General features: G+C 44.4%; 1 protein-coding gene across 1 annotated transcript in view; it reads left to right on the top strand.

The window, feature by feature from the left end:
• The window catches only part of CLNK (cytokine dependent hematopoietic cell linker), a 119414-nt gene that overhangs the window by 5322 nt on the left and 97373 nt on the right, over window positions 1–16719 (top strand). The window contains exon 2 of the mRNA XM_063723764.1: window positions 5020–5091. Coding sequence (XP_063579834.1) covers window positions 5020–5091 — 72 coding nt within the window. The remainder of the gene's footprint in view (window positions 1–5019; window positions 5092–16719) is intronic.

The raw sequence follows: 16719 nt of genomic DNA, 5'->3' as shown, positions 1-16719 counted from the left end.
ACTGCACCTGCTATATTGGGTGTAGCCAGGAGCATCTCTCTGAAAAGGTGAGAAATTAGAGAGGAATGACTAAGATGGGATGGAGAAGATATCTTTAACACTTGGAGTAGGCTTCCTGTACTTACTCCCCACTGTCAACTTGCCCTGTCATCTGTCTGGCAAATTCAACCCCTCACTGATTGTCACCACCTAGTAAAAGCCTTCCTTGACTATACCATCACTTAAATATTTGACCAGCTTCTTCCTCCTTTTTGTTCTAGGCCATGTGTACATTTTTTATCATTGTGCCTATTGCATTGCCCATGTTTGGATATGAGTCTGATTCATTTTTTAGTCTCTTGGGACAGATGAGATGTTCAGTGCATGTCTTTCCTGCAGCTGCCATAACAAATTGCCACAAACGTAAATGTACTGGCTGAATACAGCAGAGATTTACTCTCACCGTTCTGGAGCCCAGAAGTCTGATATCAAAGTATAGCTAGGGCCGCGCTCCCTCCCAAGCCTCTAGGGGAGAGTTCTTTCCTGCCTCTTCCAGTGTTTAGTTGCTCCAGGTGTTCCTTGATTTGTGACAGCCTCACTCCAATCTCCGCCGTCTTCACATGGGTCTTTTCCACAACCTCCTCATAGAAGAACACCTTGCATTGTATTTAGAGCCCACTTTAACCCAAGATCATCTGATCTCAAGATCCTTAGCTTAGTTACATTGTTAAAGATGCTTTTTCCAAATGAGGTCACATGTACAGTTTTTGGGTAGACATACACCTTGGTACACGTCGTTAAACCCACATATCAATTCAACTACACTGTATTGGCTTCTATCAGGTCTACATGAAAAATAATAAGGGTCTGCAGAAGACATTTTCACAGGGGAAATTAGATACGGACAAGGCAAGGAAAATGTGAAGGAGGACTAGATGGGTATCATTGACTGGTCATGCAGGAGGGAGATGCAGAAAGGGAAAAGGAAATCAAAGATCACTGTAAAGTGTTGGACCTGAAGGTGCTGGAAGGGTGCTCAAGAAAAGAGTCTGGAGTGTGTGGGGCGATGTGCTCTGTTTCGGCAGAAGATGAAGTGATTGCAAGAACAATTATTTGGTTGGCTCACTGATGTTCTGTGCCTCAGTTTCCCTACAAGCCTATGGCACTTCCAGCTTTCCCAGGATGTGCTGAGTTCTTGGTGCAATCAATTAGCCTGTGTTGTTTCCCTGGAGGACACTTGACCAGAGTCTGTGACAAGCAAATCGACCAGCAGTTTAAAAAGCTTTTGTGATTCATTTCACTATGTGGGTGGGATGGGCTGAGTAGACAGGAAAGGCAGCTGGCCCCAAATGTTTGAGGCCTTGTAAAATGATGTGCATCTACTTAGGAGACTAGTAAATGTTACTGTCCTCCCCAAGTGCGGTAGCCAACTTGGGAACCTTGAGCATCTCCTTTCAAGGTCAGATCTCAATTCAGTGCAAAACAAACAATGTTGCCCTATTATGTTTAACATTCTTTAATAACATTTTCTGTGATGTGTTGAGAGTTTATAAATCTTTCAGCACTGTATATTTTTAAAAGTATCTCTAAAATCTGAACACTTAGGATTCAGATTTAGGGCAGGGAGACCTGGTAATGCTTGTTGCTCTTTGTAAGTAATTTACAAACAGGCTTTAACCACTTACTGTCTAGGTAGATGGCTCTTTATTTTCCAGCGTTGTTAATATTTTCCTTCAATAATCCACTGTAGGAAGAACAGCTCCTCCTCCCCATTCTCCATTCTCCCCACCTGCTTTCCTTCTCGCTCGTGTGTCCCTTAGTTGCTTCCAGCTGGGCCTGCGCTGGCTTCCTCTGCAACATAGCTGACACACACTCTGCAGGAGATGGGCGAACAGATGCGTAGCCCTGGTTCTACCCCCAACTAGCCTGGCCACCTGGAACTAAATCCTCTCCGCTCTAGGGCCCTGTTTCCTCATCTGTAGCGTGGAGTTGAGAAGAATGCCTGCCTATTCGCTACTGAGGGTTGCTACAAACATGAAATAAAAAGAGAGTTTGAGTTCAGCTCTCTTCTTAAAGTTAAAAAGGCCAAAGCTGATTATCCAGAAAGGTCAGAGGTAGCTCCCAGTCTTTTGGGTTCTTGAGGCACCTAGAAAGAAGTTGAGAAACTCTCAGACTCTATCCCATCCTCCTAAAATTGGCCTGGTTAAAGCCCTTTAGGCAAATGCTACATGGGCTGTCAGAGCACAGAAATGATGCCGATAACCTAGAGACATGATGAAACTGAGGGCTCCTTCTCAGTGCAGGGACAGGCCGAATTCCCCTGGTATCAGAGAGATGCAAAGGACTCTGTCCAATTAACTACATGGCTAGCTATTTTGTATGAGCCCAGACTCACAGGCCATTTACGTATTTGTATCTAGGTATCTATTTATTATCTTACAAACATTCCTGCAAGCAAGTAGGGTCAGTTAGCCAGGGTTCTAGGAGAGAAAAAGTTGCCCAGGCTACAACCTACCCTTGCAAGGCTCCAATGCAAGGCGACATGGACATGTACATGCATAATGAATGCATGTACAGGGCATTTAACAATGTTATGTTGTTTACTTGCTTATGGCCTGGCTTCCTAAATACACTAAAAGCTCCAGGAAGCAGCCTTCATCTGTTCTTTAATTACTATACCCTATTGCCTAGTACATTGCCTGGTATGGAATAAACCCAATAACTATTTGTTGAGTAAATGAATGATCAGACTCGTGAACAAACGAAATGAATGACCATAGAGAGGTATGCAAAAGTACCAGAGGGACTTAAAGCGGAAGCAGCGGGAAGAATTCATAGGGAAGTAATATTTGAACTTGACCTTGAAGAATGAAAAGCATTTTGCCAGGCCCAGAGAAGCCAAAAAGAATAATTAGATCAATGATATGGGAGCATTAAGAAAAATAAAGGTCTGGCCCAGAGGCTACAGTGTGGGATGGCCTGGCAGAAAGAGAGGGTAGCAGGAAATAAAGGAGCAACAGAAATGGGATTCAAAACCACTGGGGCAGGAAACTTAGCTATCGTGGTTAAGAGTTTGGGTTTTATCTTGCAGGAATAAAGAACTGATGAGGATTCTCAAGGAGGTGACTTGATAATATTCTGCTATTAATAATTACAAAGGTTCTTGCTGCAGTTTGGTGTATGGATTGGAACCCAGGAGGCCAGGAAAGCAGTTAGGGGTAGATGCTGGCGGTCAGCCTAGAGCTACTGAAAGCAGAAGTAAGGCTGAATATATTAAATAGCTCATGAACGTGACAAAGAAGACACAGAGTGAGGAGGCATTTGGGGAATCTGACTGTTAGGATTCAGTAACAGATTTGGATGATGGCAATGATAGAGGGGGAGGGGTGGGAAGACTCAAGGTTAGCACCCAGGCTACTGGTTTAGAAACCATGTGAGCAATGGAGCCTCTCGCTAGGAAAAAGGCCTGTGTCTGCTGGGAAATAACCAATTAGAAAGATCCAGAAAATAGTTCAGTGTTCATGCCTGGAACTTAGTAGAGAAGTCAGAGTGCAGATGGAAATATGTGAATTAAGCTGTATTTGGATAGAAAAAAATGAATAATGAAATATGTGAAATAGTACAATAATGAAATTTTAAAATAAAAAATGGAAAAATGAAATTAATAATAATGAAATACGCCCTCATCTTTCTACATGGTCAATTTACACAGTGACAAAATATACCCAAACAACTCACAGATTTTTAAATTTATTATGTTCTATTCTATGGGCTACAGGCAAATCCCAGATGAAGAGAGACCCTCAAGTCATCATGAAGTATTTCCTGGACTTCTTTAGTTTTGTGTGTACATGTATGAGTGACCACTCAGCTCCTCGGTGGACCAGGCACTGACCCAGGCCCTGGGGATGCTAAGTCCTGCAAATCTCTGCTCTAGTGGAGATGAAAGTTCAACAGTCAGATGTGAACACAAGTTACCAGTTAAAACAAAAGTAAAATTAAAACTCAGGCAAGTGCTGTGAAAGAGCGAGCCTGAGAAGTCGAGGAGGATTCTCTGAGGAAGTAGCACTTGAGCTGGGTTCGGAAGTAAGAGTTGCCGTTAATAAGAAGGAAGACAAGGGCATCTGAAAAGAGGGAACGGTACCTGAAAGGGCCCCGTGGGAGGAAGCAGAGAAAGTCCAAGGACCAGGAAGAGGCACATTTGCCCCAAGTGGAACTGGGAGGACAAAGAGGGTAGCTGAGCTAAGGAGGCAGTTGTCAGGAGCATTTGTGGAGGAAAAAAATTACCAGTCAGTGTTTGATAGAGCTGATGAAATGCCTGCAAAAGAAAGGAAAGTGTCGGAAACGTGGCTGATTGAATGAATTAGGAATGCATAGCAATGATGCTTTATGATAGTGAATGTATTTAATGAATGTTAGCAAATTAACTCAATGAAAAATAAGTTAATCTCTTCATAGAAAGTGCCTTAGCAAAGTGCCTAAATGATACAAGGAGCTCAATAAATATTACTTGAATCAGAGTTGCTGTTGCTAAATAGTCTGTCTTCCCACGTTGGATAATGTTTGCTAGATTTTTATGAAATTCAACAAACATAGGGAAGCATCTGAGACATTGCCTGGCTCACGGTTGCTGTCCCTCAAATTTCTTAACAGCCTCTCATCAACCATGTGGCAAAAGTATGATATTCTTCATTTTATAGAGGAGACAGATAACTGACAGAGCTTAAGGACGGTACCAAGGTCACCCTGCTGATGAGGGAGAGGCAGCCCATATCCTTGTCTTGACTGGGCACTTCTGCCCCACACTACTGTTTCCTGTAAAATGAAGCTCTTACATTTAAAAAATTAACTAATTGGATTACTTTAAACACAAATTTTCTTTAACCCTAGCGGTATTGCAAAAAGAGATTCAGAATTATGTGTGAGACATAATTACTTAAATCTGACTGGGTGGTTGTTTCTATGAATGAATGCATTTAATTAATTTTTCCCCTAGCTTCTTGCTATTTCCCAGCTATAATTTATTTTCTTTCATCCCAGGGGCAATAGAAGGACAACTAAAGAAGGATCCAACGATTTGAAATTCCAGAACTTCAGTCTGCCAAAAAACAGGTCAGAATATTTACTTGCTTATTAATAGAGGAGTGAAAATTTTAATTCTGTAGCAAATAAGCTGACCATCACACACACGGAAATTGTCAATGTGGTGGAATGACCTGTAGTGACTTAGAGGTCAGACAGAGACCAAGGTGCAGGAGAAGGGGCTTGGCCGGGGTTAAGCAGCCAGCAGGTGTGTGATACAAACCTAGGCTGAGAAGCCCCCACCTCCACAGCTCTGCAGGCCAGGCCTCTTTCCACCCACCCCTCCCAGGTCTCTAAACAACCCCAGAGAAAGCCAGTGATGGGGAGGCTCCTATTCCTCTGCCAGTGAATGATTTGAATGATGGATCATGGATCCGGCCATGACTTTACCTTGGAGTCTCACAGCAAGCAGACAAGAGAGAGCCAAGTGCTTACACTGTTATTTCCTTTGTCCTTCGATTGAGAATAACGTTTGCTGAGCGGTTATGGTATCAAAACTTGCATAGGCTACTGAAAATGCAGAGACAAAAGACAAAGTCTCTCCCTCAAGGAGCTCACAGACTAGTCAAAAAGCTCAGAATCGTGTGCTAACTTGATCGAATTACTGACAAGAGACAAGACCTAAAGTCAAATCCTGCTCTACACTGCCCAGTGCTGCCCAGCAGACTAAACCTGGGCCACATCCTCATGTGCAGAACCGTCTCTCCCATGCTTAGGAGGGACTCCCTGGCCAAGCCTTCCTGGGGCGTCTTCTGTTCCTGGAGGTACCCAAGGGTCCTCACAAGTTCTATCAATCCTCAAATCCCAATTCAAGTCCATCCATCAAACATCCTTCAGTCCTTACTATGTGCCAGACACGATAAGCAGTCTTGGAATTCTAAAATGTGCCAGAATAAATAATTATCCTAAGCAGAGTGAATGAATGCTGGTAAGATGATAGAATACTTGAGGTGTTTTGCAAAACCACTTTGAGTAGAGGGAAATTTATGGCTTTCTGAGACTTCTTTAATGTTTACATTAAATACATTTGAATAATGCCTTTTAAGTCCATTTTCCTTATTTCTTGACAATAGCAAGAGATGGGAGATGGAAGGTTTAGAAGCCCTCCTTCAAATGGAGAGGGTTGAAGCAATTACATATATCAAAGTAATATTTACAGTTACATTTGGAGGAAAAAAAGACAGACAGAGAAGAGCAGTGCTTTTTTCTGAAGCAAATTATTTCAGAATGTGTCATAGCATACTCAAGATATATTAAAAAGAGCAACAGATGATGTTTTTGCAACCTGTTCCAAACTATTTATAAACCTAAATTTAAAAAAAAAACCATAGACATACAAATCTCTATACCACTGCATATTTTATAATGAATGCATTATATGAATATAAACTACTATTTGAGATATATAAATCAACTAAAAATGTCTGAAAACTACAAATTTGTGTCTACCATCTTCCTTTAACTATCAAACCAATGTATTTACTCCTGTAAAAATCATAATTATCAATATTTGATGACAAGGTAAGGAAGAAGCTACTTATAGGCAGCATTGCAGTGTAGAATGAGTCCATTGGATCAGGATTTCAACCTCAACTGAGCTGCTTATTAGCCATGTGGCCCCAGACAAGCCTCTTTTTCCATTCCAACACCTCCTGTGTTTTAGAAGTGATATTTGAAGCCAGGCATGGTGGCTCATGCCTGTAATCCCAGTACTTTGGGAGGCTGAGGCAGGCGGATCACCTGAGGTCGGGAGTTCGAGACCACTCTGACCAATGTGGAGAAACCCCGTCTCTACTAAAAATACAAAAGTAGCCAGATGTGGTGGTGCATGCCTGTAATCCGAGCTACTTGGGAGGCTGAGGCAGGAGAATAGCTTGAACCCGGGAGGCGGAGTTTGCGGTGAGTCAAGATAGAGACATTGCCCTCCAGCCTGGGCAACAAGAGTGAAACTCCGTCTCAAAAAGAAAAAAAATGGTATTTGAAAAAGTAGACTCTCTTGTTCACTATTGAATCTCTTGAACCTTCCTGTGTCCGCAGAATAAATGGATGACCTCTGAGGTGTGCTGGGAATAGAGTAGGTTCCCATTAAATAACGTGGGCTAATAGTCACAGAGTGCTCACCATGTGTTAGGTGCTGTTCTAAGAGCTAATAGGTAACCCTCACTGGATCCCAACAATTACACTCTTATTAGTCTCCTTTTTACAGGAAAGAAGAATGCAGCCCAGAGAGGGTGAATAACTTCCCTCCAGGCTCAGTGGCTAGTTGTGATACGGTAAATGGCAGCTGTAATTATTATTACTAATATCAACAACCCTGATGCTCCCCATCACTGCCCTCATGCTAGGTTGAGTGTGGGAGTTAACTCTCCTGCAGGCCCCCACAGCCCAACCACCCCAAGGTCAAAAGTGCCTTGATCTCCTGGTAATAAACAAAGTAAAACACCAAGCTGAGTGCTGGGCCCCACTTGGATGATACGGCCCGGGAGGATCTCCAAGTAAAATACAAATCACATCCACATTCATTATCCACGATCTGTCTGCAATATTGAGATGAATGTGTTTTATAACATCCTACTAAATCCCCAATACCCACTTTTATTTTGTACTGTTTCCTCATGTCTATAATGAAAGAAAAACACCAACTGATATTTGTCAATTAAATCCAAATTCCACTCAATAACTGAGCACCCGATATGCACCAGAACCTTGGCATTCAGTCTTCACCATAATGCTTTGAAGTAGGCATTCGTATTCCCATTTACAGACAGGGAAAAATAGTCTGAGGGAGGTTATATGCTTTTGTCACAGTCCCAGTAGAAAGTGGTACCAGTTGGATTTGAATTCTGAGTCTAGCTTCAAGTCAAGTGGCATTTCTAGGTTTTTGTTTTCGTTTGGTTTTTTTTTGAGACGGGGTTTCACTCTTGTTGCCCAGGCTGGAGTGCAATCACCCAATCTCCGCCTCCCAGGTTCAAACGATTCTCCTGCCTCAGCCCCCGCGCCGGTAGCTGGGATTACAGGCATGTGCCACCACGTCCAGCTAATTTTGAATTTTTAGTAGAGATGCGGTTTCTCCAAGTTGGTCAGGCTGGTCTCGAACTCTCAACCTCAGGTGATCTGCCCGCCTTGGCCTCCCAAAGTGCTGAGATTACAGGTGTGGGCCATCATGCCTAGCTCTGGGTTCTAAGTGATCAAAAACTTTCTTATGTATACGTATATGTATGTATATGTATATTCTTATTTATAAGTATATGTCAGCATATACATATGAATGTAGATTTCTATCCTGATGAGTCACTAATCTGCTCCTGTCAAGTCTCCCCACCATGAGGAAGGGGCACGTGCCCAGCCCTTCTGGAAAGCACAGCCACATCTATAACAGTGAGGCCTAGTAGCTGTGGCTCCTAGAGCATGGGCCTGGGACCAGCAGCTTCACCATCATCTGAGAACTTAGCAATGCTGACTCCCAGATTCTGGCCAACTGCACCAGAAGGACACATGCTGGAGCCCAGGCACCCGTGTTGAAATAAGCCCTCCCTGTGGGTGCCAATGTTTGCTCAAGTTAGAGAACCTTGGATGGAAGCATGGTTACCAGGAGTGCAAGCTTCCAAGTGGAGTGAGAGGCCCCTGGGCTTGAATTCCGCTCTGCCCCTACTTGCTAAGTGACAGTGAGTGGGGTGGAGGGAGGAAGATGGAAGGCAGAGGATGCAGGGAGATTGGAGAAATGGTGGGTGCAGGAGCTGTTTCCCCACTGGGGAAATGTCTGACCCCTTACATTAACCTCCTTAAGTTCTCTTTGTTGGGCACTGGAAAAATCAAAGATGAACGAGACATAGTCCCGGACACCAGCATGCTCAGTATCTGGTGGGAAGCAGAAGAGTGGGTGTGGAACTGTAAAGTATATACATAACAGATCATAAGCCTGTGTCATGCACCATGGCAGACACACACGCAGGCCCTAAGGAACAGGAGGGACAGAGGATCAACCAGGGAGCTGAAGGGCTTGCCAAGTCCTCTCTCTACTGAGCAGCGGCACCAGGATTCTAATCCACATCTTCACTTTCCAAGCACTAGTCTCCTTTCCATCCTTTACTCTTGACAGCGATGCTAGGAACAGTGTCACCACACTATCCACATTCAGACCCTTCCCATTCGTCACCTCATTGGCTATGGAGTTCTTCCTTTCTGCCCCTGCACCTGCAGCAATAGTTAGATCCAGGGGGACAAAGTGCAGGCAGCCATAATTTCTCGGGGCCCATGAGGCCCAGTCGTCATCCTTTGAAGACTGGAGTCCTCTTTTTGTTTTTCTGGGTTGTTTTGTTTTGTTTTGTTTTCAGACTGAGTCTCATGCTATCACCCAGGGTGGAGTGCAGTGGTGCTATCTCAGTTCACTGCAACCTCCACCTCCCAGGTTCAAGTGATTCTTGTGCCTCAGCCTCCTGAGTAGCTGGGATTACAGCTGCCGCCACCATGCCCAGCAAGTTTTGTATTTTTAGTAGAGACGGGATTTCGCCATATGAGCCAGGCTGGTCTCGAACTCCTGACCTCAAGTGATCCACCTGCCTCAGCCTCCCAAAGAACTGAGATGACAGGCATGAGCCACCGTGCCCCACCTGGAGTCCTCTTCTATTCTGTGAATTAGGAGGCCCTCTACTGGGTCCCTTCAGCCAGGCAAGCCCATGAACCTGCTGGCCACAACCGCTGCCCGCTCTCCTGACTGCTCTGGTCTGCCCCGCCTGCCCTGAGCCTCTGCAGCACTGAGAGAGCCATAAGGGTCACTTTTCTCACGGTGGCCCACCTCACCATGCAGAAGGCGGAGTGCCGTCCTGAAAGGTCTCACAAGCAAAGAGCTTTGTGACAGGTCCTAGATTCTTTCACAGAGGATGCAGGGAAGAAAATGTGTTGCTCCACTGGCTTTCTGGGAGTTGTCCCCAAAGGGCTCCTACAACATAGATGCTCAGGCTGGGCACTGTGGCTCACACCTGTAATCCCAGCACTTTGGGAGGCTGAGATGGGCGGATCATTCGAGGTCAGGAGTTCCAGACCAGCCTGGCCAACATGGCAAAACCTGATCTCTACTAAAAGTACAAAAATTAACCAGGCATGGTAGTGGGTGCCTGTAATCCAAGCTACAAGGGAGGCTGAGGCAGGAAAATCGCTTGAACTCAGGAGGTAGAGGTTGCAGTGAGCTGAGATCACCTCACTGCACTCCAAGCTGGGCGATAGAGTGAGACTCCACCTCAAAAGAAACTAACAAATAAATAAATAAATAAATAAATAAATAACAGAGTAGATGCTCAAGAAACATTGGCTGATGAGGGAGGAGGAAGAAGGGAGAATCAAGGCAGAACCCTAGGGTCTTATGTTGTGGATAACCCTAGGATGCTGTTGATCTATAGTATACCAAGAGCCTCCTATGATGCCTGGCACTTACTAGATACTTAAATAGACCTGAAAAAGAAACTTTAATAGGGAGAGAAGGATAGAGAAAGGAGGAAGAAGACAGAGACCAAGTGGGGAAGTGGGGCAGGCTCAGAGAGTGGATGAAGGGATTTCAGGAGTGGCTTTGCCCACTAGAGGAATATCTGAGCTAAAACATGTCTGGCAAATCATCCTGCTACTCCACTTGTCTGCTGCAGAACCCATCAGAATGTCAAATATTTTTGTTTTTGTTTTTTAATATGTATTGGGAGCACTGATAGCTTATAGGAACAGGACTATAGTTTATACAGACATGTTTTCTGCCCTCAAAGAACTTAAAGTCCAATTAAGGAAAGGAAAAAAACTCAAGTAAGGTTTTACAATATGAGATTTAAATAATAAATTAATAATTATATGTCATCGTCTAGATTTACTAAATGCATGATTCAAGCAAGAAGTGCCACAGGTTCTCAGAGGAGGGAGGAGACCAGAAAGGCCCTGGCAGGGCAGGTTTCTGAGGAGGAGGGAACCTCACTCGGCCAAGAAGGTCTTGGGGGTATGAGCTTGATGAGAGTTACGAGTGGCACTAAACACTTCCAGTGTTTTCCCCAGGTCCCCTTCAGGGAATTGCATGCCCCAAATATTTCTTATACAAATAAAATAGGTAAAAGGAGAATTCTTGAAACCAATAGGGAATGCCTTCTAGAAAGAATGAACCCATGGATTCACTTATTTAAAATGAGCCTTGGCCTGATTCCACCTTGGAGTGAATTTCATCTGGATTGAGAGAGGCTCTCCAATCTCTAATCTTGAAAATGTACAACTGATTCCAGGGGGATTTAAGTGGCACTTGTGCACACACGTGGAGTAGTTTCCTACTACATGCTAGGCACTGCATTGGCCTTGTTGGGATAGCACAGGTCCAGGTATAGACCCAGACGTGATCTGCAGTGTATCTCTGGCCCGTCTCACTTTGGGATGCCCTCTTTTGTATACTTCCCTCTGCATGTGCCTGTGGCATTCATTCACTCACACATTCACTCACTCTTACCCATTCAGCACCCCATTGGTGTGCACATGCTGCAGGCACTGTGTTAGGCACCAGGCCTCCCTTTTAGGAGCTAGAGGTTCAGGGTAGGCAGTCTGAGAATTCCAGTTGCATTACGTTCTAGTTATGCCAGTGTGAGTTCCATTACATAGGTACCAGGAATGTGCCCAGTAAGGAGAAGAGGGCATTGGTGGCCACATGGGAAACAAGATAAACAGTCTGTCCAGGCCATCACTACCTATTCCCTAGAATATTATAGAGTCCACTCCTCTCTCAAATCAATGCTGTGTGTTCCTATGTTACCTCTGTGAGACACAGTTCTAAGCATCCTTTACTCTTGCAAACCTCCACACGACCTCTAGGATGACACAGGCTTTGTTCATTCATCCCTCCAGATTCCCTACTCTCTGAGCACACTGTGCATTTCCAAACCATAGTCCCCACAGCTCCATGATGCAAACGCTCCACCTTTGAGTGGTGGAGAGATGTATCATCAGACAGGCTCAGTGGGACTCCCAAGGGGGCTAACCTCAGCTAATCCATCTGCAAAATTAAAGGGTTCGTTTATGGTGTTTAATGTCCCTTTTGGCACTAGTGATATTTTGCAATGGCCCTAAAATTGAGATAAGGATGCTTTCCACCAAGAATTGCTATGAGGTTTGAGTGAAATCATTTTTGTACAGTGCTCAGTTCCAGATGCAGTGCAGACATTCAACTAGAGGGAAGAAGGTGATGAATGCAGAAACTTTCCATCCTTCCTTGATTTATCTAGATTATATTTAAAATGAGTAACTCTTAGAAGTACAAATTGTCTTTCAAAAATTAGAGAATCTTATTCTAGAGTAGCCTTCTAATTTCAGGGGATGAACTTAAAATGAGATGTGGAGCTGCACCAGTTAATTTCAGAAGTTTGAGAGGGAGAGAAGGCTGGCGGTATGAAATCACCCTGATATTTTCCCAAGGGTTTTGCTGCTGAATTCTGGACTAATAGTCGGTGCCTGGGGAGACCCAAAGGACTGCATACCACACTCAAGGGGGCAAAGAAAGATTCATCTCCATGCCAGTAGCTTGACCCTGGAGACAGAACTGAATCCCTCTCTATGGGACTGGAATAACACACCATCCAAACTCTGTTCCCATGGATAGGTAGAAGGCAAGCATGCCCTGTCTACTTCATCAGAGCCAGTTCTGCTGGGCAGCAGGAGAGAGAAGTGGAAGAGGGGGAGGAGTTTACTCTAGCAGCCTTTAAAAATTAAAGATTATTAGATGTATTAAATTATTCAAAAGTATTACAAATTAAAAATAATTCAGAATTAAAAATCTGTATTTGTAATGAGCTTTAAATATTAAAAACCACAGACCTCCAAAAGTCAGCCTTGTTCATTTCCTGTGCCATGAACTTTCTTGCCACAGTATTGACACCTGCTTATACATAGCAGAAATAGAGAGGAAGGAAAAATTGCTTTCTTTAGGCCCAAATGTGGAGGGCAGCAGAGATAGGGAAGGCAGAAGGGTGGCTGCCAAGTGATAACACCATCCAGCTGTGGCCCGCTTGCACGTGGCCGTGTTATGGATGCTGTTGACAAAAGGCAGCTGGGGTGCATCCTTGTAATTCCCTGGCAAGAGGCACCTTGCTAACACATGGGCCTTGCTTGAGCACAGATAGAGTACATCAAATCTCCACGAAGTTTGCTAGCAGTTCCTTTCATTAATCACCCTGGACTGTCAAGTTGCAGAGTGTTAACACAGGAGTCCTTTCAGATAGCTCATCCATTGCTTGTGTCAAGACACAATGTCCACAATCCATCTAGACAAAACTATGGTGTTCGGGCCACTTCCCCGATCCCCTCCCTCCCAGACCCTAGGTGGCTGGTCCCAGCCTTCCTCTTTTCCCTCCCTGCTTTCTTTCTGCAGCTCTCTGGCTCACAGCAGCAGGCTCAGCTGGAATAACAACACCATTCCCTGTTTTGCTGATGCTTCCTCTGCTAATTCACTTGGCTTGCATTGACGCACGGAGAGCCCCAGGATGCATAATCCCAGAGGATGTGACATATGAATGAGCACCATTACTCTGGGGCCCCACTGAGAGGCAGAGTGGATCAGATAAGCCACTTTCAGACAGATTTGACAATTGGGAGGAAGCTCCCAGACAAAAGAACTCTGCCGGTCTACGTCGCTGCTATAGGCTTGTAAATAAGAAGGGATTTGGAGGGAGTTAGACAAATCCCAGCCCTGCCGATTGCTTGTGCCACTTCAGGCAAGTTGCTGAACTCGCCTAAGTTTTTGTTGCAATCTGCGAAGTGGAGCTGGAAACACCTAGCAGCCTAAGTCTATGCCTTCAACGTACCCATCACCTCCAAAAGTTTCCTCCCACCCTCTTTACTTATTATTATGATTAAGTGTGTATACGTCAAGAACAATTAATATAAGATTTACTCTCTTAGCAAAAATTCAATTATATGACATAGTACCGTTAGGTACTATGCTGTCCAGTATATCTTGAGGACTTACTTATCTTGTCTAACCAAAGCTTTGTACCCTTTGACTGATATCGCCTCATTTTCTCCTCCACCCAGCCCTTGGCAACCACCCTTCCACTCTGCCTCTATGAGTTTGACTATTTTAGATGTATCATAAAAGTAGTATCACGTAATACTCGTCCATTCACAAGTATATACTTATATCCAACCTCATCAAGTTGTACACATTAACTCATCAAGTTGTACAGCTTTTTGTAAGTTAAAAAAGTAAATAGGAACATTCTAAAAATTGTGAAAATGAATGTAAATGGGTTGCACAGACAATTAAAAAAAAAAATGTCTACCAGCCAGAGTTGAACCTATCTCAGGGCCCAAACAGGTGCTCACAAATATGGGTTATTTTATTTTCTGTTTGGTGCCACTCTTTATAGATGTCAGAAGACTTCAGTTCTGCCTCCAAGTGTCTGAGACTGGAAACAACCCGCTAGCCACTCTAGGCCCCAGTTCTCCCATTTAAAAAACTAACAAACTGGACATTATCTCCAACATGCTTTTTCGCACTAGTTTGTCTTTGATTCTAAAATCCAGATAAGGTCAGGGTTGGAAGATAACAAGAACCCTAATTTAGAAGTCAAAGTTCCTTCTGGAATCTCAGGAACAGTTTGCCTTTTCTTTGAAATTCCCAAGCTCAGATTTGCATGCTGCCTGCGCTGGATGCTCTGCCTTCGATCAACGGGATGGCTTGCCTCGCTTACATTAAGCTCACTGTACACAATCACAAAAACATATCATTTCCACTTCCCATGTCATGAGTTGCAAGTCCTGGGAGCCTTTTGAGGCCTTAATCAAAGACCAAGATATCAGAGAAGAGGCCATATGTTTAAAGTGTCAAGAGAGAGCACTCAGGCCCCCGATAAATGATTTGCTCCTCACTGGCTGATTTACTGTTAATTTCTGCAGAACCTCCGGCAGCTTGAAAGGGCGCCAACTGTTAACCACAAGGGCTCTGAGGTCGCAGCTGCATGGTGCCTCCTAAGCAGGACTTGCCGTTTCCTATAGGCCTGGGGTAGGGGAGACAGTAGGGACCAGGGAGGCAGATAGGCTGGTGTCAAATCCCTCACACTTAGAGGCTCTGTGGATTCGGCAAGTTGTAGAGCCCTCTGAATACCCTATTTCCTATTCTGTATATTTGAGACGATAATAGCGAGCCCACAGGTTATTTCATTTGGGGTTTAAAATAGTGAACAGAAGGCAGTAAGTTACGCTGAAGTCAGACTCAACTTGTAGACCGTGGTCTCCTGGTTACAAACACCTTACTGCTTCTCTATTCTGTGCCCAACGTCCCAGACACCGAAGAGACCTCATAAATATTTACACCTGGCGTGTGTTGCGATGTTCAATTAATTGCTCCTGTGATGCACTTTGAGCGCCTTGGAGGAAAGGTGTAATGCAAAGGCCAGGGATTATTAAAGGCACAAACAAGTCAGCTCACGGAAGTAGCATCCTCGGGAGCCTTCCACTGCCTCGGGGCTTTTCAAAGCATTCCCAAAACCTAGGGAAAAAGTGTTTCTAAAAGGATCCCATCCAATGGTTAGATTGCGGCTGTACAAAGACCTTGTCAGAAAATGAGGCCAGGCGCAGTGGCTCACAACTGTAATCCCAGCACTTTGGGAGGCTGAGGCGGGTGGATCACCTGAGGTCAGGAGTTTGAGACCAGCCTGGCCAACATGGTGAAACCTCATCTCTACTACAAATACAAAAAATTAGCCCAGTGTGGTGGCGCATGCCTGTAGTCCCAGTTACTTGTGAGGCTGAAGCAGGAGAATGGCTTGAACGTGGGAGGCAGAGGTTGCAGTGAGCCAAGATTGCACCATTGCACTCCAGCCTGGGCAACAGAGTGAGACTCTGTCTCAAAAAAAAAAAGAAAAAAAAATGGGCAAAGACATGTACAGACAACTTACCAAAGAAGACACATAAATGGCCCAAAACCTTTTGGGAAAAAAGAAATTCAGTCTCACTAGTCATCAAGAAAGTGAAATGGGTAAAATGCGGAATCAAGTGCCATGTAGGCAAAGTGGTTATAAGGTATGGATTTAATGGTGGTGAGATACAGTGAGACGAGCACTTCACATTCCATGCATAAGAATATCAATTAATATAAATTGGTGCAGCTCATCCAGAAAGCTACTGAGTAATATGCAACAAGGGGCCCAGAGTGTTCACATTATTTGACCCCTTCATTGTGCTTGATAACTTCTCTCTATAGAAAGATTCAAGCCGGGCGTGGTGGCTCAAGCCTGTAATCCCAGCACTGTGGGAGGCCGAGGCGGGTGGATCACGAGGCCAAGAGATCGAGACCATCCTGGCCAACATGGTGAAACCCCATCTCTACTAAAAATACAAAAATTAGCTGGGTGTGGTGGCACGCGCCTGTAATCCCAGCTACTCAGGAGGCTGAGGCAGTATTGCTTGGACCCGGGAGGAGAGATCGTACCACTGCACTCCAGCCTGGCGACAGAGACTCTGTCTCAAAAAAAAAAAAAAGAAAGATTCAGAGATGAGGTTTAAAATGCTAAATACACACGGCAACATCATTTTACATAGTTAGGACTAGCAAGAACCTAAATGCCGCTTCAAAATATCATGTAGATCAGGGGTCCCCAACACCTGGGCCACGAACCAGTACTGGTCTGTGGCATGTTAGGAACTGGG

The sequence above is a fragment of the Pongo abelii genome, chromosome 3, assembly GCF_028885655.2.
Source record: "Pongo abelii isolate AG06213 chromosome 3, NHGRI_mPonAbe1-v2.0_pri, whole genome shotgun sequence".
Taxonomy (NCBI): domain Eukaryota; kingdom Metazoa; phylum Chordata; class Mammalia; order Primates; family Hominidae; genus Pongo; species Pongo abelii.
Note: the sequence above shows the minus strand (reverse complement) of the source record. Positions and strands in the feature narration are given on the sequence as shown.